Genomic DNA, 23,194 nt, shown 5'->3' with positions numbered 1-23,194 from the left:
GGACTATTTCACACTGCTGGGCCAAGTAATATCACCAACTGGGCAAAGTGGATATCTGCCCTAAACCCCCCGCAGGCCAAAGTTTACTATGTGCCAGTGGTTTGTATGTCAGTTGATTAATTGCAGATTTGTTAAGAAATTTGCACCGCTAAAGTAAAATATCAACTAAGGTGGGTTCAACATTATTATGAATTGAAAATCATTTTAGTATTTATTGTGCCCACATAGTGTATGTCCCTGAATAAAGATGGTTGTTAATGACAGTACGGAAAACCCAATGACACATAGTGCTCCAACTGGTTGGTCTGGTAGGGCTTGGTTGCATCACACTTGATAGACAATCATGTATAAAAAAAAAAAAAAGCAAAATCTTGATATGCAAAGTATAACAAGTAACTATAGCAGTAAGAGAAATGTAGTAAAGAAGAAAGAAAAGTACAATATTGCCATCTGAAATTTAGTGAAGTGGAAGTATTTGGTAGAATGTGAAGTAGTAAAATTTTACTTAAGGATAGTACATGAGTAAATGCACTTTCTGGCTTTCCACCACTGCTGTTTAACCATTTCATGCATGAATTATGATTCCCTAAGTCAAGATTTTTTTATTCTCTTTAGGCATGACATTTTTTTATTTTAAGGTCAATATTTTTTAACATGCATTTTTTCCACATGTCCACTCGGATCGACAATATGCATTAGAGTTTTCAAATTAATAATATACCAATAATAACAATAAAAATATTTGAATATATTATGTGAAATTCTAAAGATATATTGTTAATGTCAGTAAACTAGTGTATTCACAAATTTAAAAAAAAATCTAATTTAATTTAATGCAATGCAAAAGTGTTACACCTTACACTGACTCCTGAGCCTCTCCCGTTTTACTCCTCCCTCCTGTACTCCCTCCCTCCCTCATTCAGCTCCTTCCTCCTGACACCTTAGGCCTCCCACACACCTCCTCTGTTGAACTATATCTATTTTTTCAATTTACATTTTTTCTAGAAAAAGATTGTCGAAATATTTTGTTACAAAAACTGCAAGTTACATTCTAACAACACATATCAAACAGTCACTGCAAATACAGTATTTAGAGCAACAAAGTTGCAATAATAGTATTAATTGTAGTCAAACTATAACCAGGGATGCATGAAGTCCAGTTTTGTGGACAGATGATCAATCATAATTTCCTCCCAACATAAAATTAATACTTGGAAAACTTAACAACTGTTTTACTATTTCAATGTTACTTGCTGTTACCACATGTCATTTACCTGTCTGGATCCCCCTAATATGGAAGGAATGGAAAGACATTCCTGAGCTGCAAAACATTTCTTGCATTCTGCCATCTTGGTTTTGAGACATGTGATGCACTCACAGCACCTGGCCAGTAGGTGGCAGTGTGTGATGCACAGCATCAAAACCCATGCATATACAAGAAAATGGCTTTTCAATAGCTGTCCACAGTAGTGACTACCGTGAAAGGGTTAATGAATTTCATACAGAAAAACAAGTGTCACTTTAGTCTTATAATTTAATGTAGAGATTAAAAAAACAAAAACGTTTTTTTCTTCTTCTTTTTTTGTGGCCCGATGTCAGTATTCTTAAAGGTCTAGTCTCTGGTGGATGATGTATCCAGACTAAGGTTAAATTGCAAGTGGAGCAAAGATTCTACTAAAAGTATGCTGTGCTTCCCTCTAGTGGTTACATAAAGCGCTGCAAGCAAACGTTTATGTACTGATGCTTTTGTCTTCAGCCGAACAGATTGCATATGGACAGGTGTAGATTTCGGGGCGGAGGGGGGGACGCTGTGGACGCATCATCTCAATATTTATAACATACATTTGTCCCCATCAATAATAACATGAAAGTAGCGGAGGACTTTTATTTTGATAAAATTAGAGAAGTCCACACCATAAATAAATGCAGATTTGTATTTTTGTATTTGGGTGTATTTGTTTGAAATCAGAAAGAAAAGGCGCAAAACGGTGCATAAAATCCCCCAGATTGCAAGAAAATAAGGGTTTGACGCTTAATATTTTGCAGCGGCAGAGGCCAAAACTCCATTTCTCCTGTCCCCTCAGTAATGTTGAAACAAAACCTGTGCCCCTGAATACATGGGAGAAGTTTGCTTTTAAGGCTTTCTGAAAAGAAATCTTTTCATTTTAACCCAAACCATCATCCTTTTCCTAAATCAGACCAAGAAAAGCAAACTTCTCCTTAACAGAGGACTTGAAATCCAAATTCTCTGAAAGCTTGCATATCCCAGTTCCCTGAACACACTGAACTCACGCCTCTGACAAGGTGACCAAACAAGTAATTTCTGCAGGAATGCCATGTCCTCATATTCAATCTTAACTAGTACTGGTGTGCATTTATCACTGCAATTCAAGCCTCGATCCAAATCACAGAAATTTATTTGGATGCAAAAGCTGTATTATGCAAGAAAAAAAGCAACATCAGAGGAGGCATATTTACAAGAAACAATGCACTTTAGTAATCACACATTGGCATGGACAGTGTCAACAGAAATTTTTACTGTACATTAAAATTGATTGTACCGTTGAAAAGCAAAACAGAGGGGGAAGGAAAATCAAGATATGGCTGTGCTTCCACAATAGGAAGATGTTTAAATTAAACTAGAACCAAAATACAGTGACAAACCTTCAATGGTGTCATTAAAACATGAAAGCACTTAAGTCACTGAGTAGTGTGTTTTGGAACATTGGACATGCTTTATTTCAGAACTTTTCACAATTTATTTAAACATCTCACATATACAAAATAGGTACAATAGACTTTGTGGTTTCGTTTTTTGAGAGAGAGAGAGAGAGGCCGCTTAAAAACCATTCAGAATTTGATGAAAATATGTGCTGTCAGTATGAACACTCTGTGTGGGGTTTGAAGAATAAAAAAGCCTGAACAAAAAACCAAAACAAAAACCTTCTAGACAAAACAAAAAAAAAAAGAAACAAAACAAAACAAAAACCAGACATCAGGTTTAGAAACATTCCACCTGCTTAAATTGGGGGAGCATCAGGGGACGAATAAAAGACTCCTCAAATGTCAATACAAAGTAATACAGTGAAAAGTGGTTTGCTCCACAGCTGCATATTAGCACCATAGATCTCTGCTTCAAGTAACTGAGCACCTTCCGATACGGGACAAAGCTTGAAGCATTAGAAGTCTTAACATCTCGGTTGTGGACCCAGGTTTTGTCAAAAGTATTTTCTTTAGGTACAGGCATGAGGTAGTTTAAACCTTTTTTTCATGGAAATTGTGGTTTTAAACCTCCTCTTTGGAAGATATACAAAGACCACAAAGTGATGCATACTTTCAGCGTTTTTATTACACTTCTTTTATTTTTTACAAAAGGATGACATGATGTCCCACAACAAGGTGTTTTCCCGCGTCCCTTTGGGTTGCTGTATTAATTTGCATTGCACAAACGCTCCGTTCAGTCCGTTCAGTCCTCTCAGATAGTTGCCCATCTTAAGCAAGTGGATGCGCAGAGAGAATCAGCATTCAGTATAAAAAAAAAATCGACACAGAAAGAAGGGCAGAGATTTTGTTTTTTTTCGTTCTTTCTCTCTTTTTTGGTGTTAATTTATCATGAGTCTATTTATTTGAAACAGACTGGGCCAATGTCCAAACCAAACTCCTGATCAGCTCCACCAATGTCCAAAGGTGCAATGTCGAGGAAGGGCAGGCGAGATGGTTTATTCGTTCTGTACTCAATCACTGTCTTGCTCCACTCACCAGTGTGTCTCTGCAGGTGTGATGGAAGAAAAGGAGACCTCGTTTTAGAATAGTGGCGAAATAATGAGAATTACACAGCTGTAAAACAAATTAGCTCTGTCTCGTGACACCAAAAGTTGCACTCAATGGTAACTAAGCCAATTTTCAAAATCATACATGTTGCTCCCATGGTCTAAGACAGTCCAAAAATATGAGTTAACACAACAAACTCTTCTGTATCCAAAAACTAGCATGCTAAAACTCAAATTTGTGATGTCATAGGGTATAAAGGCTGGAACTGTACTATAAACAATAAATCGCAAAAGATATTATAGATTACATGGGAACATTTTCTGTTTCAAACATGAGAACACTAAAATCTAATAAAGCTGATTTGATAATACATGATAAACATTCTGTGGGTCCACAAAATCAGGCTTCCATTCATTGTCTATGGAGCAGCTCCAAATTTATACCCTGTGACGTCACAGTTTTGACTTGCTCCTCTGATTTTTGGCTATAAGGGTAGCTCATGTTCACACATAGACTGATCGACTGAACTTTCCTCGGCCATGGAAATACCATATTGAATTTCTTAATTTAGGTGGTGTCCCTTTTAAATGTAGCAGTTATCAAACATTATTCTGTCTTTCCCATGACAAAGAATGAAGTGGTAACGGTATCATAATTGACCAAAGAGCTACTCACAGTGCAGCCGTCCTCCAGCACGGAGAAGGTGAAGCGGCTGTTGCCCTTGGCTCTCAGCTCCACATCGTTGGAGCCCTGAATCACCACAGCCATCTGCAGGTCACCTGTCTCCTCGCTCATGTAGGCGACGCTGTTCTTGCAGTGGTAGGTGATGTTCTGACTGGCTGAGTTGGACAGCAGGCGCATGAAAGCAAGCTGGGTGGCCATGCTCTGGGAGCTGACGGTCTCATCGTTGTAGGTGAACTGCATGGAGGAAAAAGATGACAGTCAGTATTTTGAAGATAAAAAATATGTGCTGGTATGTGACAATAATTAGTTATTTTCTAGTCGTGTGCTTGTGTGGTGTTTAACCCGTTGAAAGTAAAAAGTAAAAAAAAGATTAAATGACCTGAAAAAGTGCTGAAAATTGAAAAGAATTATACTATTTTTCCTGTAACACAATTAAAAAAAAGAATAATAATTATTATAAATATATTTTTCTGGGCATTTTTATTTAAATGACCCGCTTCCCTACCAATCTCTTGCAGTTTGTGGGACATTTTTTGCAAAGTTGCTTATTGCCTTTTCCCTGCTTGTTTTTGAAAGAAATCAAACCAATTTTTGCAGGTTTTTTTGTGCTCGGAGACATTGGGAGTTTAGGATTAAGGCCGGGGTTAGGGACTAGGGATTAGGGTTAGATATCAGACTGTAAGCAACAGGCTTCTAGGAGACAGTGGCAAAACAGCGCAAATCTAGTGAGGTAAAAGGCCAACAAGAGTGAAACTGGAGTTGGCTTTTACTTTCACTTTTGCTGGCAAACATTTTTACAAACAGTAACAGACACTCTGCATAGTATACCTTTAAACCAAATAAGAAGACAAAGTAAATAAAATATGTCTCCTCTTTGCAGACATTCACCTCAGTACCGCCGTTGATGACCTCTCCGAACAAGACATGCTTCTTGCTCTCGGTGCTTCTGTACCAGTTCTTGCGGGGGATGCTTCCGGGGTGGGCGTCGATGCAGGTCTCGCGGGTGTCGAAGTTGCAGAAGACCTTGATGGCATCATTCATGCATCCCTGGTTGGGGTCAATCCAGTAGAATCCTACAGAGCAAGAAAAAGACAGTCAAAACTGATAGAAAGGCAGCATTTAATGAGCTACAAAAGACATCTAAACTGAAAGCAGGGGAATATATGCCCCTGTGGTGTGAGCAGATTAAGATGACATTACCGCTGCTCCATTCTGGGTGGCTGAGCTTGATGTCACGGCAGGTGCGGGCAGGGTTCTTCCTGGATCCCTCAGGGGTGAGCAGGTTCTCGATCTGAGTGTTGAGGGACTTGATGGTGGCATCGACCTCGTAGTCCTTGGCTCTCAGAGCAGGCTGGTCAGCTCTGTACTCATCATATCCAGAGACATCGTATCCACCACCGGAGGGGCCGGGAGGTCCGGGCAGACCGGGAGGTCCAGGGGGACCCTGATAGGGATGAGAGAATGGATTGATATCACAGTTGCAGTTGGATCCATTGATAAATGAATTAAACTGTCTGATTTACAAGACTCTAGATGTTCTTACAGCGGGTCCAACGTATCCAGGGGGTCCACGAACACCAGGAGCGCCAATAGTACCATGACCACCAGCTCTGCCATCCTTACCAGGGGGTCCGTGAGGTCCAGAAGGTCCCTGAAGAAGTCATCACATGACACAGTCAAACATTTGCCTTTTTTTGGATATTCTGCATCAGATATATCAGTGTAAATTACACCATCCTCCACATTTGGTGCATTAATGTTCACGAAAAAGACTCACTCTGGGTCCAGCAGGTCCATTTGGTCCAGCAGGTCCAGTGTCACCGGAGGGTCCCTGAGGACAGACAAAGTGCATATTGATTGACATTATTGTAGGCATCGTAGACGAGGTAAATATCTGCACATGTAGCTGCACATTTCCATGTTTTGTGTGCTTTGTGATGGAGGGCCGTCACTCACAGAAGGTCCGGGCATTCCCTGGAGACCAGCATGTCCACGCAGACCCTTCATGCCTCTCTCTCCCTTATCTCCAGCAACTCCCTTCTCACCACGGGCTCCAGCGGGTCCCTATGACACACACACACACGCACACACACACACACACATTACATCTCTGTATTTTCAGTCAACGAACGCTATTTTGCGTGCTTTTTTTATACGTGTTATCATACTTACAGCGGCACCTCTAGCTCCAGCGGCGCCAGCAGCTCCACTGGGACCTCCTGGGCCCTAGAAATGAGAATAGACAAAAATCAAAGGATGAGTGAGGAAGGCAGATGGTTGTAGATGTTGCTTCCTGGAAATGGCCTTGTAGTAATTCCATTATAAAAAGGGTTGCTGTTTTTACTCACAGCCTCTCCACGGTTTCCAGGTCTGCCTGAAGCTCCAGCAGGTCCAGCAGGTCCAGGGGCACCAGCAAGTCCCATGGAACCAGCAGGTCCGGGGTCACCACGGTCTCCCTAAACACAGTGAAAAAAGCCAGATGCAGGTCAGAGCACAGTGTGTGTATATGTGTACTCTGTATATGAACAAACTTTATGAAAGGGAAAGGGAATTACCTTGAATCCAGGAGCTCCGGCACGGCCAGGGGGGCCATCGTTACCAGGGTTACCCTGTAGGTAGCAAAGAAAATAATAACTTACATAGTCTGTGTCTTTATATCAGGTTGTTGTGAGTCCATATTTTTGAACATATACTCTATTATATATTACATATATTATATATATATTAGTCAATTTCAATCAGGCAAGGATGTATGTTTTCTTTCAAAATTTGCAGGACATATATGAAACAGGGGGTTTGGGGATCCTCTGCAAGATAATTTTGAGCGTCAAACACTTAATTTCCTGCATTCTGGTAAATGTTTATGCACCAATGTGTGCATTCTCTGCATCAATATATTGTGTAAATGTTTTTAATTCTGTGAAAATAAAAGGCTACTTTTATTTTTTCATTGGGAGGGACAAATGCACATAAACCAAATACTGAGGGGATGTGTGTCCCCTGCATCTCCCCCTGAAATCTACACCGATGCATCAAAAAAGCCCAACAGAGATTTGCAGTTACAGCTGTTAACTGTTAAATTAATTGCCAACTAATCTGATAACAGATCAGTTGGTTTGAGTGAATTTTTTTTTTAAGTCTCTGATTCTAGCCTCTTAACTGTGAATATTTCTTGAACTGTTTCTCCTCAAACTGAATGTCTTTGGGTTGTGGACGAAACAAGACATTTGTGTCATCTTGGGCTTTGGGGAACATTTTTCAACATTTTCTGACATTTTATAGACCAAACAACTAATTGATTAATTGAGAAACAATCAACAGATTAATCAACAATGAAAACAATCATTAGTTGCTGCCCTGTTGACAACAAATCATGTCTTAGTCGAATTACAGTACTTCCACTTGGGATATTATGATACTCTACACATTTGGTCAGCACTAACAGGTCATTGCAGCGTTTGCTATTGGCCTATCCATTCCTTACCTCACGTCCAGCCTCTCCCTGGGGTCCAGTCATACCGGGCAGACCAATGTTGCCAGCGGGACCACGGGCTCCAGCGGGACCAGCAGGTCCAACTCTACCAGGCTCTCCCTGTGATGGGATGCAGAGAAAATCAATAGGTCAAATACTGTCAAAGACTCCATACTATAGGTGATATAGTATGTTTGTATGTACATATATCTTGGGGAATACTATCATCATTCATTTCTACTCACCACAGCACCAGCACCACCAGGTGAACCACGATCTCCTCTAGCACCAGGCAAACCAACGAATCCCTGAAGTCCAAGAGGACCACTGGTTCCAGGAGCACCAGGAGCACCCTAAATACATACAGATCGCATATCAATCCACTGATGATGGAGATATAGGGATCTTTATGATGACTATAATAAAGATAGAAACTCTGATAAAAACTGGCATTTGTTTATCCAATTGTTGCTGTTTTAGAAAATCTCAGTTTTCCACAGGAAAAAGAGCTGTTACTTACAGGAGGACCAGACTCTCCAGAGGGTCCTTTCTCTCCAGCTGGACCAGGTGGGCCAACCATACCCTGATCTCCAGCAGGACCAGCAGGACCAGCATCACCACGAAGACCACGAGGACCATCCTTACCAGCGGGACCAGCGGGGCCAGGGGGCCCAACAATACCCTGAGAGTGGAGGAGGAGGAGAGTGGGTTAATGTCAGATGTGATCGCTCTGTTTCACTGATACGGGAAGCAGCATGATGAGGAGATGAACTGAAAATTTGACTTAAGTAATCCAGTGTACAGTGCAGGCCTGCATGTATGCGTGTTAACAACTTATTGTAAATAAAACACTCACAGAGGGACCAGCAGTACCAACTCTGCCAGCAGCACCAGGGAAACCAGTCAGACCCTGTCAACGAAAACACACATCATCAAAGGTTATACAGCAGTTATCAAGAATGTGTGGAGTCTGTGTTTTTGTGTGTGTGTGTGTGTGTGTGTGTGTGTGTGTGTGCGCGTGCGTGTGTGTGTGTTTGTGTCTGCGTGTGAGCATCAGAGGTAAGATTAGGTTTTTTTTGTCTCATCAGAATGAATCATTTTATATGGAGATTACTAAATTATGGTCTGTTACTCCTAACCCCTCATTCCTTCAAGACTAAATCAGCAAGAGCTCCTTTGCTGTGCTCATAGGATTCTCAGAAGAGAGACAAGTCTGTGAACAAATAAAATACACAGAAGAAAGAATTGAATTTGATGACTGAGACAAAATGCCGAAATTGTGCCGGCTCATTTATAAGCCAATCGAGTTTTCTTTTGGATATTACTGTTAATACAGAGTGTTGTGCAGTATGGATCAGTGCATGATACAGTTGTCTCTCCGTTCAGGTTAAAGCTAAACTGGCTAGACTGCTGTGTATTTGTTCAAAGACCTTGAGTCAAACACTTGAGTCAACTTTTCATATTGTGTACTTTGTGTAAGAATGTCGACTGGTAATATTACGTCTGACCCTCCTCACACATTATTTAAAGAATATCATCTTTTGCCACCACACAGAAGATTTAGAGTCCCACAGGCTTGACTGGACAGATCGAGGAACTCGTTTGTTCCTCAGTCTATCAACTTATTAAATCAGAGTGTGGCTTCTAAGTACACTGGGCAGAAAACTGAATGTAATATGTTGCACTGTATTCACTTTTCGTTGTTTGTTGTGATTTGCAGTATTTGTTGAATGATTTTTTAAAATTGATTTTTTTGTATTTATGTGAACCTGTTGATGTCCTGTGACTCCAGATAAATTTCTGATTTTTCTTCTGACTATAAAGTGATTATTATTTCAGAGAAATAAAGATCAGTGCAGTGAGAGAGGAAAAGAAGCATTTTAAGATCTTAAATGGTTAAAATTCATATCAGTATTACATTGAGCTGGGAGACATAAGCTAAACAAAGAAGAGCTTTTATTTTGAATTTTCCTTTCCTCAGGGGAAGCAAGGAAACCATTTGTGGAAGGCTAAAAGGAGCAAATTTAGGAGTTTTGGGCTTAAGCTGCAAGCAAAAAAGCATCTTCACAGTGCTTGTTGTAGAAAATAATCAGGGTAGAAAAAAGGCAATAGTCGCCAGAATAAAATTTTTGACATTTCCTCTTAGGTCGTCTTATGAGAGTTTTGAGGTCAATTTCCAGTTACTACACTCTCTGGATGCTTGGATGCTTTATTTGATTTTATAGGGCAAATTAAGGCTTTTAGGGCTGAAGTGAGTGGGTGTGAGTGAGTGTGACAGGTATGACAGTACGATGCTATGGTGTTTCAATACTCACAGCGGGGCCGTTATCTCCACGAGCACCAGCAGGTCCAGCAGGGCCAGCGGGACCCTAGATAAACACATGAAAAAAACCCAGAAATCATATTAGTAAAAAAAGGCCACACCAATGACAAGAACTATAACAAATACTATAAATATACTATTTTAGAAATCGCTCTGTGGATGGCAGAGTCCACACAGTGGTGAGCAATACTATTTGGATCATTTTACTACTCATATCACATCTTAGTTGCTAAATTATCAATACAAGAGTGTGTCAGGTGTAACTTGTACTAACAGCAGGTCCAGACTGTCCAGCGGGTCCAGCAGGGCCAGCGGGGCCAACTTCTCCCTTTCCTCCAGCAGGTCCACGCTCTCCTCTTGCTCCGGTCTGACCATCAGCGCCCTATAGTCAGGAGGAGTAATAATGATGGGTCAATATCCAGGCCATTGTATTTAAGATTGTATTGTCGTAGGATATTGTATTGCAAAGTGACTGGCTGCTGTCTTACAGGGGGTCCAGCGAATCCGGGAGCTCCAGCAGGTCCAACTTCTCCACGCTCTCCCTGTGGACAACAAGAAGTGGATCAGAGAGATTTCATCTTTATGCTGCACATAAAAGCCATATATTATCTCAAGGTAATATTTATTATTATGGAGGAAGTCAGCCACAGCTACTTACAGAGGCTCCACGAGGTCCAGCAGGGCCAGCAGGTCCGAAGGCACCACTCTCACCCTAGAGGAGAGAACAGGGAGTGTTTCATTAGTGTGTTCCACCCATTCAATCTTTGATTATTACCTATCCATGTATTCATACACACAAGAGAAATCACTTTTTTGGCATCAGCATTGCTTTAAACACACCCTCTTGCCTTTTGGGTGGCTGTGGCTTAGAAGGTATAGCCAAAGATTGGTGTCAGTGGTTGATCTGATAAGCCTCAGTGCACGCTATTATGATGGGCCCTAGCGCATGCTTACTAATTATGAAGCACAAACACACACATGATTAGGTGTATATTTTACCAACAATGTGTCTTACTGCTGCTTTTTTGTTTGAATGGCATGGTTACTTGGGATTTGCCTTTTCATGTTTTCATTTAGCGTAGGCTCTTTCTTTTTTTAGATTTCTGAGGTGGTAATTTGAATCACCCCCCCTCCCTACCGCCTCATAAGGCCAGGTGCAACTGCACTGTCTGTATTTACACCCCTGATTGCTGGTTCAATCCCTGGCTCCTGCAGACCACATGTCAAAGTATCCTTGGTCAAAATACTGAAGCCAGAAATGCTCAAGTGTGAGTGTGTGAATGGTCAAGCTGAGTAGCAGGTGGCACCTACTGTAGTAGCCTTGGCCACCAGTGTGTGGATGGGTGAATGGGACATGTGGTGTGAAAGTGCTTTGAGTGTTCAGAACAACTGGAGACGCGCTGGCAAAAAGTTTAAATTGCCATTTACTTTTGCTAATGAATTTGAAAACTTAATCAGCTGGTATGAATCTCCAAAAGATTATCCTTTAGTTTTCCTTTTTTTAGGCAATGTAGTGCCAATGCTGTGTCATTATTTTCATTGCATTTCTGCCTCCTTCAGTTGTCTACATAGGCCACAATGCCACAAACAGTGGTGGATGAAGTATTCAGATATTCTACTAAAGTGAAATAACAATACTATTGTATAAAAAATACTCAGTTACAAGTAAAAGTCATGCATTCAAAATTATAAAAAGGTAAAAATACATCAATTTTAGCATCAACATAGAGTACCCTGCCAAAACTAAACATACTCATTGTAATGCAGCCTATGGTACATTATTGGCTTGTAATTATTGGTGCATTAATGTGCTTATCACTTAAATGTTGGAGCTGGTAAAGGTGTTGCTAATATTCATAACTTTATATCCTGCTGGGCAACTTAATCATATATATCAGCAACATATCATAGCTTTTTAGTCAATTTATATTTTGTATTATCAAACTGAATCTGCAACTACAGAATAAAGTAATCAAATCAGTATAGTGGAGTAAAAAGTAAAATGTTTGCCTCTAAAAGTGGATTACAAGTATAGAGTAGTAAAAAATTGAAATACTTAAGTAAAGTACTTTAAAGTACTTAAAGTATTTCAAACTTGTATTTAAATACAATACTTCAGTTAATTTACTTAGTAACATTCCATCACTGAAAAAAGGTAATATAAAAGGTAACCTCAACTGTTTGAAGTAGCATGTAAATGCATAAAAATGTTAATGTTTGCATTTGTCTGCCTCATTTATTATGTTACACTGCAGCTAACTCATATTATGCTGGAGTTAAGCCATTACTGTAATATTATAAAACAGCCATCGGGTGGCAGTGTTGAGGTTCTAGCTTTAGATACAATGCAATTGTACAATGGGGGTTCTCCTACAGAGCAGTGGGACGGCCAAGAATATAGATTCGAAGTTGGTCTGCCAAGAGATAATTTCTAACTGTGATGTGATTTCAACAACACCATCTCCATGGTTCTCTACTGTAGGTCACTGGTCAGTCAGCCATCCTGAATTATGTTAAAAGCAGACATTTTTTTTAGACGATAACAAAGTCCCATAACATTAATTAACCTGTGTTTTCATCCTAAACACCTTTACTGTGATGGATTATGTTTTTTTTGTCTTGTGGTAAATAATATCCACACATCACCTACTTACCTTATCACCATTGGCTCCAGTGGGTCCAGGAGGTCCAGCGGGTCCAGGCAATCCCTGGAAAGAGAGAGGAGATGACACTGAGGCCCCAGGCTCTAGCTGTTACAGTCAAACTAACGTTTCCATATCAAGTGCCTCTGGAAGAATTAGAGAGTTGAACCTACACGGCTACCGTCCCTGCCAGCATTGCCGTCAGGTCCTCTGTGTCCAGCCTCTCCCTATAGGAGAGAGAAAGAGAAGAAAAATTTGTTAACAAATCTGAGTTATTTTGAGGGCTGAAAACTTTATTTGCAGGTGGAATTTTTTGAACTTACCTTCTCTCCTTTACCTCCAGGGCCACCAGCAGCTCCACGCTCACCGGGCATGCCACCAGGTCCCTGGTGTCCGGGACCACCAGCAGGTCCAGCAGCGCCAGGCTCTCCCTGTAAACAAACATCACAAACTATTGTTCCTTTTTGCATAAAACACTCGCAACATAATATGATTCTAAAGGATTGTTTGGATTGTAATGATAAAAGAATGTAAAAAACCCTGATATGCTGCCTAAGAGCGTATGTATGAAATTTATTTAGCATGATCCAATATCAATAAACTTTGCTACTGATTCTGTGGTCAACATTTCATTCATAACTTTTGCTTCTTACAGATATGGCATCATCTTACCTTGCCACCATCGGCTCCAGGGGCTCCAGCAGGTCCGCGGGCACCAATTGGTCCCTGAGGTCCAGAAGCTCCGGCAGCACCGGGGTTACCACGCTCTCCCTGGAGGAATACAAAGAGGAGGTCAGTGTATTGTCTCCAGCTACTTGGAGCTGTTATATTTTATTGTATTCGTGCAAATGTAATCTGACACGATCAGAGAGATTCTAACTAGTTTTATGGTTTTGACATATTACTAAAACTGAAAAAAACTTCAACTGCTACTACAAAATAATTGCACAAAGGCATAGACAGTTGAACTCACCTTGGCACCAGCAGGTCCAGCAAGTCCCTGGTCTCCTGGGATACCCTATAAAAACGTGAATGGTAGGTTAGAAATGTAACACTTATTCTATAATTTCAATGGTTTGACTGTATAACATGTTAGAAGTAAGCGTGTGTTTCATTGTTACTTACTCTGTCTCCAGGTTTGCCACCCTCTCCAGCAGCTCCAGCAGGTCCAGGCAGACCCTGAAAACATAGAGCCGCAACATCAGGACCGATGAACTCAACAGTGCCATTTATGCAGATACTGCTATATAAAAAGTACACCTGAGGTGCAGGTAATGCATGTAGCTACTAACATGGATTTGAAATTAGACTGAATTGGCAGTTGGAAATTTCATGTTTTTGAATATGCTTTTTGACATTGTGCTGTTTATAACGAGCAGAGAATAGAATAAGATGATGGATTCAAACCTGGAAGCCAGGAGCTCCAGTAGCGCCAGCCTCTCCCTTCTCACCAGGACCACCCTTTAGCGAGAAAAAGACCAATGATTAATACAGCACAATGGTTAGGGCTGAACATTTATTTGAAATTTGATCGAAATGTCAGTATGGCCTACTGCAATTTTCAAAAGCAGGAGGTGCTACATTTGATAATGGCAAAATGTGAGTCAAAAATATGTATAACAAAACTGGCAACAGTGAAAAGCACGAGTCTGCTTAGTTTTGCTGAAAGATGTAATGAAACAATTACATTTAGAAAAAAGAACATTTTCAATGAGAGTTAAGTCAGATATGTTCTATCTGATATGGCAACCCTCTATAGACTATTTCAATAATCCATATCTGATATCTGAGTTATCATATATATATATATATATATATATATATATATATAATTATGTAATTTGTAGAATTATCATGTACTTTTCTTCTTTGCGCTTATAAATAAACATGCATATTTGTTCAGGAGTGTATGTACATGTACTCCACAAACACCCCCATAAACAGAAGAAAAAAAACAAAACAAATATTGTCATGCTGTAGACATGTCCTGGCCTACAGATTATATTCTATAGACTTAAGAACACATGTTTGTTTGATACAGAACCCTGAAAAAAAAAATCACACCATAATCATTTTAATATGATTTTCAATGAAAATCAAAATAATTATTTGGAAATCATCATTCCTCCTACTATTGCAAATCATACAGCAATTGCTGTATCAGTAGAAAAAAAGTGCAGCTAACACTGATGGTTTTAGTGACAAATTGTAGTCAAAAATTTTGCAAGCATTTGTCAGAAAACTCCCATTAACGCAGGGGCGACACGTATGCAGATACTTACAGCAGGTCCAACGGCACCGGTGGCTCCATTGTTACCATCAGGTCCAGGGGCTCCCTAAATAGAACATGATGACATGTTAAAACACTGGCAATGGAGCTGACAAATCATATTAAAATATTTTGTCAGAGAGCTACTGTATGAAACAACTGTAAGGTATTTTTTGACTTACTCTCAGTCCAGTGGGGCCAGTGGCTCCCTTATCTCCGGGCTTGCCAGCGTCACCCTAAAGGCAGTAGGAAGCGGGTTAAGCACATGCCATGTAAACTTGAAAAAAACAAGAGGATGCAGCTCCAAATGCTCATGTTAGCTTTGTTTCTACTCACAGAAGGTCCTTTGGGTCCGGGGAAACCAATGTTTCCGGGCTGGCCTCTAGGTCCAGTTGGGCCAGGAGGTCCATCACGGCCATCTTGTCCAGCGGGGCCCTGGAGGAGGAAGCAGGACATCATTTTAACTTACAGTACAGAGTGAGTGCAATGGGAATGTCCGAGTCCTAAAGTTAAATCTGGGAAGACTGATAATAAAAAAGTTCTGTATTAGTGTAAAAATCAGATTTACTCACAGAAGGTCCCTCCTTTCCTGGGGGTCCAGAGCTTCCGGGGCTTCCTGGGAGACCCTGTAGCAAGTAAAAGTTGGTCATTAAGATGAATGCATTGTTGTTAATCTGTGCTGCTACAGCTGACCCCATTGGCCAACTACCTTTCATCAAATTCTTGAGTTTAATTGTCCACACAAGGCAAATTTACATCACACTATGGCCTCGTACTAAAGCCATTACAGCACTGCTGCTCCAAGCTGTTCTAACTCAGCTATTCCACATTCCCACAAGCCTTTTCTCCCTTTAAACTAGACATAAGACTCCTGTAAAATACAGAGGTGAGGAAAAGACTCACCCTGAGACCAGCTGGGCCAGGCTCACCAGCGCGGCCAGCATCTCCAGGGGGTCCACGAGGTCCAGCGGCACCAGAAGCACCACGGGCACCAGGCATGCCCTATGAGAAGGAGACAAAAGAGGTCCAACAGAAATGAGGGAGGGGGGGGGTTCACCTGATAACTTAATTTTGTTTGCTGTGACATTGCATGTTGGTAGAGTGAAATTTGTTCTTTGACCACTTACAATGGGGCCAGTTCTTCCCTCGCTACCAGGCATACCACGGCTGCCAGGGGCGCCCTGTAAGAGACACACAGGTATTAGCAGGTCATGTAAAAAACATGGATCCAAATGGGTGCAACATCAGAGACAGTGGTCTGGTACTCACTCTAGCTCCACGGTTTCCAGCAGGTCCAGTGGCACCGAGCTCACCAGTGGGTCCTCTCTTGCCCTCCTCACCCTGAGGTCCGGGGGGTCCTGCAGGTCCAGCGTTACCCTGAAGGAGACAACAGAGAAGTTGAAGGACAACAGTAATAAAGAGTCAGATATCTTCAGATTCAGTTTGGTGAATTTATAAACTAAATATCAGGACATGAACTTACAGGCTCTCCCTTGGGTCCGCCATCTCCCTTAATACCCTGAACACCAGGATCTCCCTAAAACACATAAACAGATGCAGTTAATAAAACAATCAATAACCTGTGGACGATTATTTATGTGAGTTTTTGTGTTTAGATCTGCATGCTTACATGTGGATATGAATGTTTTTTTTGTGGAGGTTTGTGTGTTGATTGTGTACTTACAGCAAGACCTCTCTGTCCGGCAGCACCCTGAGGACCCTGGGGTCCAGGTCCTCCTCTTGCTCCGGGGAAGCCAGGAGCTCCAGCAACACCAGGGGCACCCTAAAAAACAATAATGACAGACAGGTGAGAATCAGTAAAGCCTAAATTGAAACACTGCCATTATTCAGTCTCTTTCCCCATGTACCTGATGTTAAAATAAAATAAAATAAGTGATTTATTATACAAACTATATTGTTCATTTGAAATAGAAAAAACTGCATCCTGCTATCAGTAACATTAAACCATTCTCTGTGATTAAAACAACCTAATTATTTATGTCATGTGAGCAGCATGGCATAGACCTAACTATTGTAACTTCTGTGTGACCTTTAATGACCTTTGAACTACATGTGCTCTAACAGTACAACTTGGTTACTTACAGCAGCTCCCTTGGCTCCGTTCAGGCCGTTAGCACCAGGGTTACCCTAAAGGGCAAAACAAGAAATTAGGTAATCTCATCAAAACAAAACAAAACAAAACAAAACAAACAAAAAGGTCTAGCTAAAAAATCCATGGTTACAAAAAACATTACATTTGACTTTTCAGAGATTAAATGAGTGCACTCCAATGCACGATGATATGGAATAAGTGATAATATCTCACAAAGTTAATGCAGTAAATGGCAATGTAATTTTTAAAATTATTTATAGAACTTAAGCAAAATGTGGATGCATGGATAGCAACAGCATTGCTTCAAAAGACAAATCAATGCAAGTCACTAATTTATGATTTAAAATAAATGTCAACATTCATATTTCACTGAGTTTTTGGAATTGATAAATGCTGTTTAGAACTAGACAACAATCAAGACAAAATCAAGGGCTACATAAAATACATGTATTTGCAATTTTTTTCTCCAGGATGAGCGATAAAATCTTTGTATACTTACAGCGGGACCAACGGGGCCGACAGCGCCATTGGCACCGGGCTCTCCTCTAGCTCCCTGAGGTCCACTTGGGCCAGTAGCTCCAGCAGGTCCAATCTCTCCCTGTCAAAGACAAAAATACATCCATAAACAAATAATGAAATCATAAGGATGGGATGTGTGTTTATTTGAGTGGTCTTTGATTGATGCTGTTACATGTATGCGGTATTCCCATGGGGATAGTATACAGGAAGCTATTTGGATAACAAACACTGACAGTGGCGGTGATGCTTATACTGTGTGTTAATGAGAATTTTCTCCTTTTGTGACTGTAAACATGAAACTATCTGGGAGAGTGTGTTGCCAAAAGGACAGGAAATGCCACAGGAAGTGACATTACACTTACCTTGGGTCCGGGGCCACCGGGGAAACCTGGAGGACCAGCAGCTCCGAGGGGACCCTGGGTAGAAGAACAGCAGTTATGACATCAGTGTACATATGTTAAAGCTCACATTAAGGTCAAAGTTTGTTTAATATGGGTACAATTACATAATCAGTATTTAGCGGCATTGTTGCTCCTTCCTCTGATATTTAATGACACATTATTATTTATACATTAAGATATCAATCATTACACATGTACATTTTGCAAAGGTATCATAGAGATACTTCTTGAGTTCACTATTCATCAAATGGATTAATGTTACAGTAAAAAAAGGGTTTAAAAGGGCCAATACTCACAGCAGGACCAGCGGGTCCAACGTTGCCATCAGCACCACGAGCACCAGCAGGGCCAGCAGGGCCAGGACGGCCTCTCTCACCAGGCATACCACGAGAACCCTAACGGGAAAGATACATAGGAAAACAAAAGTGTTGAGCAAAGCGTCTTACCTGCAGTTGTGTGGTGGCAAATGATGAATTGTGGCAAAAATTGGTATTAAAGCAAGGTTTACTAAGGTTTTGTACATAAATGATAAACTCGATTAAAAACTTACAGCCAGTCCAGGACTTCCAGCAGCTCCGTGGGCACCAGGCTCACCCTATAGGAGAGACAGAAGAAGGTGGATTAGTTTGATGGGGCATCTGAGATGAAGTGACTCAGAGGTCAGAGGTTAACAGGTCACATCTGAAATTTGGTTTTGGCTAGTGAGCTGAAAGTATTGGCAATGCAAAACTGAATTTTTGGTTGTTGTTGTTGTTGTTGTTGTTGTTGTTGTTTTGTGTGTGTGTGTGTGTGTGTGTGTGTGTGTGTGTGTGTGAGGTGGGGGGTTCTATTACTACAATATCCAGAGAAATGATGTAAATGACATACATCCTTGCATAAACTACAATAAATTACTCTAAACTCTAACCGTAAACTAATCAGCAGACTGACACTGACATTAATACAAGAGGAAATGGCATTTTATGTGAAATATAGCACTCGGTAGGAACATTTGTTGCTGCAGTCATGACAAAGGTGTCCTTTCTCAAAACATCACCTTGGTGATAATTGAATTAAATATTTATGGGAGCATAATCTAGTGTGCAGACTTTTTTTCTTCTCTTGTATTATCTCTTGTCCGGCACTTTTGTCCTGGATGTGTGTGCTTTTGTGATGTTTTTGAAGGTGTCTTCTTTACCTTGGCACCAGCACCACCAGGCTCTCCCTTGCGTCCATCCAGACCAGTGTAACCCTGAAAGACAGTGATGATGTAGGATGTTTATAAGGATGAACAGTCATAACATGACCAGCTATAGGCCATGTAATGAAGAGAAGTTAGAGTAGAAGACAGTAGTATTATTACCAACCCTACTGTTGGTACTAAAATGTAATACTTTGAGCAGAAAAAGGAAAAGATTGGGGACAAAGTGAGCAGATCCTTCGATAAATCAGATTATCAAAGGAATCAGTGAGTGGGATAAACAAGACATATGCTTGTTTGATCTTCTGTAAGAATACATATTGTCTGAAATACATCTGAAGTCTCATGTGAGACATTACGGAGGCTTTTCTGTCCTCAAATGTGGTTTCACAGGAAGTTTACTATCTGGCTCTAGATATTCTAATGCAAATAGCATGGACCAAAAATCTTGATGGCAGCAATTAAGCTCTCCATTAAATCTACATTGCTCCTCAGGATGTAGGAAATAGGAAGTTAGGTCCTTAATCACTCCCAGAGGTGCCAGTTATGGTGTGCAAAAACATATTCAGTCCCCTTTTAACACAGCACAGGTGTAGCACTTCTGCTATGTTTGTTTTTTCTGTTTTGGAGCTGTTTCGGCTTCTGGCTTCAAGTCAGTGGGCTTCAGGTGATGAGGTAAACAATGCAGGTAAATTTTGGGTCAAGGAGAGGAAAAGGTCAGCACTCACTCTGTGTCCCTTCATTCCTGGAAGTCCAGGGGTTCCGGGGAATCCACGAGCTCCCTGTAAGTCAATGTAGAGAAAAAATATTACTAAGACATACTCCATATTTATAACTCAGATGTCTTTTTGTGGTTTGTGTTTTTTAAAACTGCTTGTTTTGGAGCAAATCTCTTACCTGTGGGCCAGGGGCACCTCTGTCTCCGGGCTTTCCAGGTCTGCCGTTGTTACCCTTTGAGTCAACAAAACAGATGTTGACATTGTCAAAAGTCTATAGACAGCTCAAATCCACTTTAAGACGGCAGAGAAAAATAAGTCTTTAGAAAATTTGTAAACAAATATAGGCTCGGAAAAATGCTTGCAAAAACACAAAAATAATACTTACGTCCTCTCCAGATTTGCCAGGGGGTCCAGGGGGGCCACGAGGACCAACGGGGCCCTTTGGAAGGAAAACCAGAACATTTCAGACCTCAGAGACAACAAATGCTTTCAAGATGGTGGCGTCACATGGATAAGTCTGACAAGGATTCTAATCCCATGAATGATTTTGAATATTTTGGAGGATAATCTTACAGTCTGTCCAGGCTCTCCGGGCTCACCAGGGTGTCCGGTGTGTCCCTGAGCTCCCTGTTGGATGATATGAGGCAATCAGTCTTCAATGACAATACAGCAAAAGCAGATAAAGCTTATGAGTATGACGTTTGATCAAATTTTAAATTTATAGTAAGCAATTTAACTTACAGGGGGTCCAGGAGGTCCGGGAGGGCCTCTAGCGCCCATCATACCCTGAAAAGGAGAAATAAGTTCATTCTTCATATCATTCATCAGCACTAAATTAATGCAGGCTAGTGTGCTTTGTCATGAGTGCAACATATCAGGGGTGTAATTTTAATTCAAAGGTGTGAGATTCAAGTATCCTGCCTTTAACTATAATTATTTATATGTAGGGATGGATATAAAGACAAACACAAGACAAAGAGAGAGAGGGGTCCTCACCATGGGTCCAGGGCCGGGATCGGGAGCTTTTACACCATCATACTGAGCAGCAAAGTTCTGATAACCAGAAAAAACAAACAAACAAAAAACAACAGATTAATAAGTTATAATGACAAACTTCTAAAAATAAATCAGCACAATTGGACAAGCAGAGCTCTGATTAAGTACAAACTAAACGCACAGGACATTGTTTTCAGCAGTACAAACCTATATAATCACTACAATCAGCCATGAAAAAACCTTGTGTAACATACAACAACACATAAATGAATATTATGTTGAACATTTTTACAAATTGGTGTTCTTTTGCATCAATAAAATGCTTTACTGGAAAATGCAAGTGAGCATCCTACAGTTTTCGAAGGGTTGAAACCTAAAAGAGAGTTAACTAACACTAATAGTAGCTTTGTTGCATCTCATCTACGTATTATCTGTTGGTCATGGTAACAAATGGGTCACGGACGAAGGGTCAAAGGTCACGAGGCTATGATTCAATACTTTAACAATTTAATATAAAAAAACAGAGTAACAGAGGGGATTTTGGACGCTGCCAGCCTGGCGCTGCACAGAATCACATCCTGCATGTGCAGAATGGGGGTCAAATACATAAAACAGACACATTTAAATACTATTTTCTAAATAGTTTCTATCATAAGAAATATTGGAAGTCAAATCACAGCTAGAACTGCACTATCATCATAGTTTTTGGACTGCTTTTGAGACAAACACCACAAAGCAAAGCTGCTAATTTTGCAAGTATAAACAGAGGACTTACTCCTCCAAGTCCAGGGGGACCAGGGGGGCCAGCGGGGCCAGGGAGTCCGGGTTTGCCATCTTTTCCATTTGGGCCCTGGGGACCCTGTAAAACACAGATAATATAGTGAGTTAACACTGTTACTGAGTGAACAGTTGCTGATAGGATGGTTTCTTGTGATTCTTAGATTATTCTACTTCAGCGATGAGCAGAAACATTCAATAATTAGATAAAGCTTAAAAACTGCAAACTGTGTAATTATATTATAAGATATGATGAAAAGGCTTCATGCCAGATACAGATGGGAAAAAAAAACAAAAGAATAAAAAATACAAATAAAATAAATGAGGTTAAGATGTTAAATAGAGCATACACTGCCCATTCACATCACTATTATTATCTGTAAACACTAGGCTCTATGGGTAATGTAAACAAAGGGGTGTGGCCTACTGAGGTTAGAAGGTCACATGACGTCAACAACCACGACACAAAATTATGCATAAAAAATACAACACATCAAATACCTAAACTACATATTTGGTAACAGTTGTTTGAACAAAGGAAGCAGAGTTGCACTTTGGCTTACCCTGTCACCTCGAGGCCCTTTGTCTCCTCTGGGACCCTGCAGTGGAAAAATCACTCAGTCAGACCAAAACACAGAGCAGAAGCCGCTTTAGCAACATGTCATCTTTTAACTATTCCTCCAGCAAAAGCCGGTGTCTGATCTAAACTACACTAGATGTGACTAAAAGCGAAAAAAAAAAAAAAACAGATTTGAATTCTATTCAATCTGTTGTATGCTAGTATCAATAAAATGTGTATGTAAACAAACTTGACCTTCCAGTGAGAGGGCAAGCAAGTTAAAACACATTTCAGTGATTACAGAAACATCACAAAGATAACCTCTGACCTTTTCCACACATAAGCTATGCTTTATGTGTCTTATATGCCACGTTATAGGTGCCAAACACATAAGAAGAACATTATGTGCTCACCTTGACTCTTCCCTAAATTGAAAAGAAGATAAATAAATGTAAGATTTATTTATTCAGTCTTTTCAGGCCATTTAGGATATATAAAACATTCAGCTCTCTGATCTTTTGCAGAAGCATGATAACAAGTAGCCATTGTAAGAACTAGCTATACATGCAAAATGTGTAATCATGAGGATAGATAAAACATGCTCATGCATAATAAAAATTAAAAAAAAAATACAGCAGAGCAATGTGCATGTGATATAAATGATCAACATATGCACAGAGATGCTAAAAAAAGTGTCCCAAACCAGACTCAACAACCTCTTAGCAGTAAGAGCACGTTAGTCCATGGAACAAATAAGGTTCTTAGATGT

The 23,194-nt window shown here is 40.4% G+C and overlaps 1 protein-coding gene across 2 annotated transcripts in view; it reads right to left on the bottom strand.

The window, feature by feature from the left end:
• Positions 1-2,708: 2,708 nt before the first annotated feature.
• Positions 2,709-23,194, bottom strand: part of col1a2 (collagen, type I, alpha 2) — a 23,170-nt gene continuing 2,684 nt past the window's right edge. The window contains exons 3-50 of one of the 2 annotated variants that reach the window (XM_088090745.1): positions 22,430-22,465; positions 21,865-21,948; positions 21,090-21,146; positions 20,835-20,879; positions 20,667-20,720; positions 20,479-20,532; positions 20,272-20,325; positions 20,103-20,156; positions 19,372-19,425; positions 18,745-18,789; positions 18,491-18,589; positions 18,156-18,209; positions 17,774-17,872; positions 17,265-17,309; positions 16,846-16,944; positions 16,645-16,698; positions 16,431-16,538; positions 16,289-16,342; positions 16,065-16,163; positions 15,734-15,787; positions 15,498-15,596; positions 15,344-15,397; positions 15,175-15,228; positions 14,300-14,353; positions 14,018-14,071; positions 13,866-13,910; positions 13,565-13,663; positions 13,216-13,323; positions 13,066-13,119; positions 12,905-12,958; positions 10,909-10,962; positions 10,739-10,792; positions 10,525-10,632; positions 10,243-10,296; positions 8,784-8,837; positions 8,448-8,609; positions 8,173-8,280; positions 7,940-8,047; positions 7,011-7,064; positions 6,804-6,911; positions 6,628-6,681; positions 6,412-6,519; positions 6,233-6,286; positions 5,999-6,106; positions 5,656-5,899; positions 5,344-5,528; positions 4,447-4,689; positions 2,709-3,769 (exon numbers count right to left, since the gene is read on the bottom strand). In XM_088090745.1, coding sequence (XP_087946871.1) covers positions 3,623-3,769; positions 4,447-4,689; positions 5,344-5,528; positions 5,656-5,899; positions 5,999-6,106; positions 6,233-6,286; positions 6,412-6,519; positions 6,628-6,681; positions 6,804-6,911; positions 7,011-7,064; positions 7,940-8,047; positions 8,173-8,280; positions 8,448-8,609; positions 8,784-8,837; positions 10,243-10,296; positions 10,525-10,632; positions 10,739-10,792; positions 10,909-10,962; positions 12,905-12,958; positions 13,066-13,119; positions 13,216-13,323; positions 13,565-13,663; positions 13,866-13,910; positions 14,018-14,071; positions 14,300-14,353; positions 15,175-15,228; positions 15,344-15,397; positions 15,498-15,596; positions 15,734-15,787; positions 16,065-16,163; positions 16,289-16,342; positions 16,431-16,538; positions 16,645-16,698; positions 16,846-16,944; positions 17,265-17,309; positions 17,774-17,872; positions 18,156-18,209; positions 18,491-18,589; positions 18,745-18,789; positions 19,372-19,425; positions 20,103-20,156; positions 20,272-20,325; positions 20,479-20,532; positions 20,667-20,720; positions 20,835-20,879; positions 21,090-21,146; positions 21,865-21,948; positions 22,430-22,465 — 3,984 coding nt within the window. In that variant the 3' untranslated portion in view covers positions 2,709-3,622. Of the gene's footprint in view, positions 3,770-4,446; positions 4,690-5,343; positions 5,529-5,655; positions 5,900-5,998; positions 6,107-6,232; positions 6,287-6,411; positions 6,520-6,627; positions 6,682-6,803; positions 6,912-7,010; positions 7,065-7,939; positions 8,048-8,172; positions 8,281-8,447; positions 8,610-8,783; positions 8,838-10,242; positions 10,297-10,524; positions 10,633-10,738; positions 10,793-10,908; positions 10,963-12,904; positions 12,959-13,065; positions 13,120-13,215; positions 13,324-13,564; positions 13,664-13,865; positions 13,911-14,017; positions 14,072-14,299; positions 14,354-15,174; positions 15,229-15,343; positions 15,398-15,497; positions 15,597-15,733; positions 15,788-16,064; positions 16,164-16,288; positions 16,343-16,430; positions 16,539-16,644; positions 16,699-16,845; positions 16,945-17,264; positions 17,310-17,773; positions 17,873-18,155; positions 18,210-18,490; positions 18,590-18,744; positions 18,790-19,371; positions 19,426-20,102; positions 20,157-20,271; positions 20,326-20,478; positions 20,533-20,666; positions 20,721-20,834; positions 20,880-21,089; positions 21,147-21,864; positions 21,949-22,429; positions 22,581-23,194 lie in introns of those variants that run through there. The other variant, XM_042506005.2, reaches the window with a different exon arrangement.

Source organism: Plectropomus leopardus, chromosome 17 (assembly GCF_026936395.1).
Source record: "Plectropomus leopardus strain MGB_pleo_1.0 chromosome 17, ASM2693639v1, whole genome shotgun sequence".
Lineage (NCBI taxonomy): Eukaryota > Metazoa > Chordata > Actinopteri > Perciformes > Serranidae > Plectropomus > Plectropomus leopardus.
Note: the sequence above shows the minus strand (reverse complement) of the source record. Positions and strands in the feature narration are given on the sequence as shown.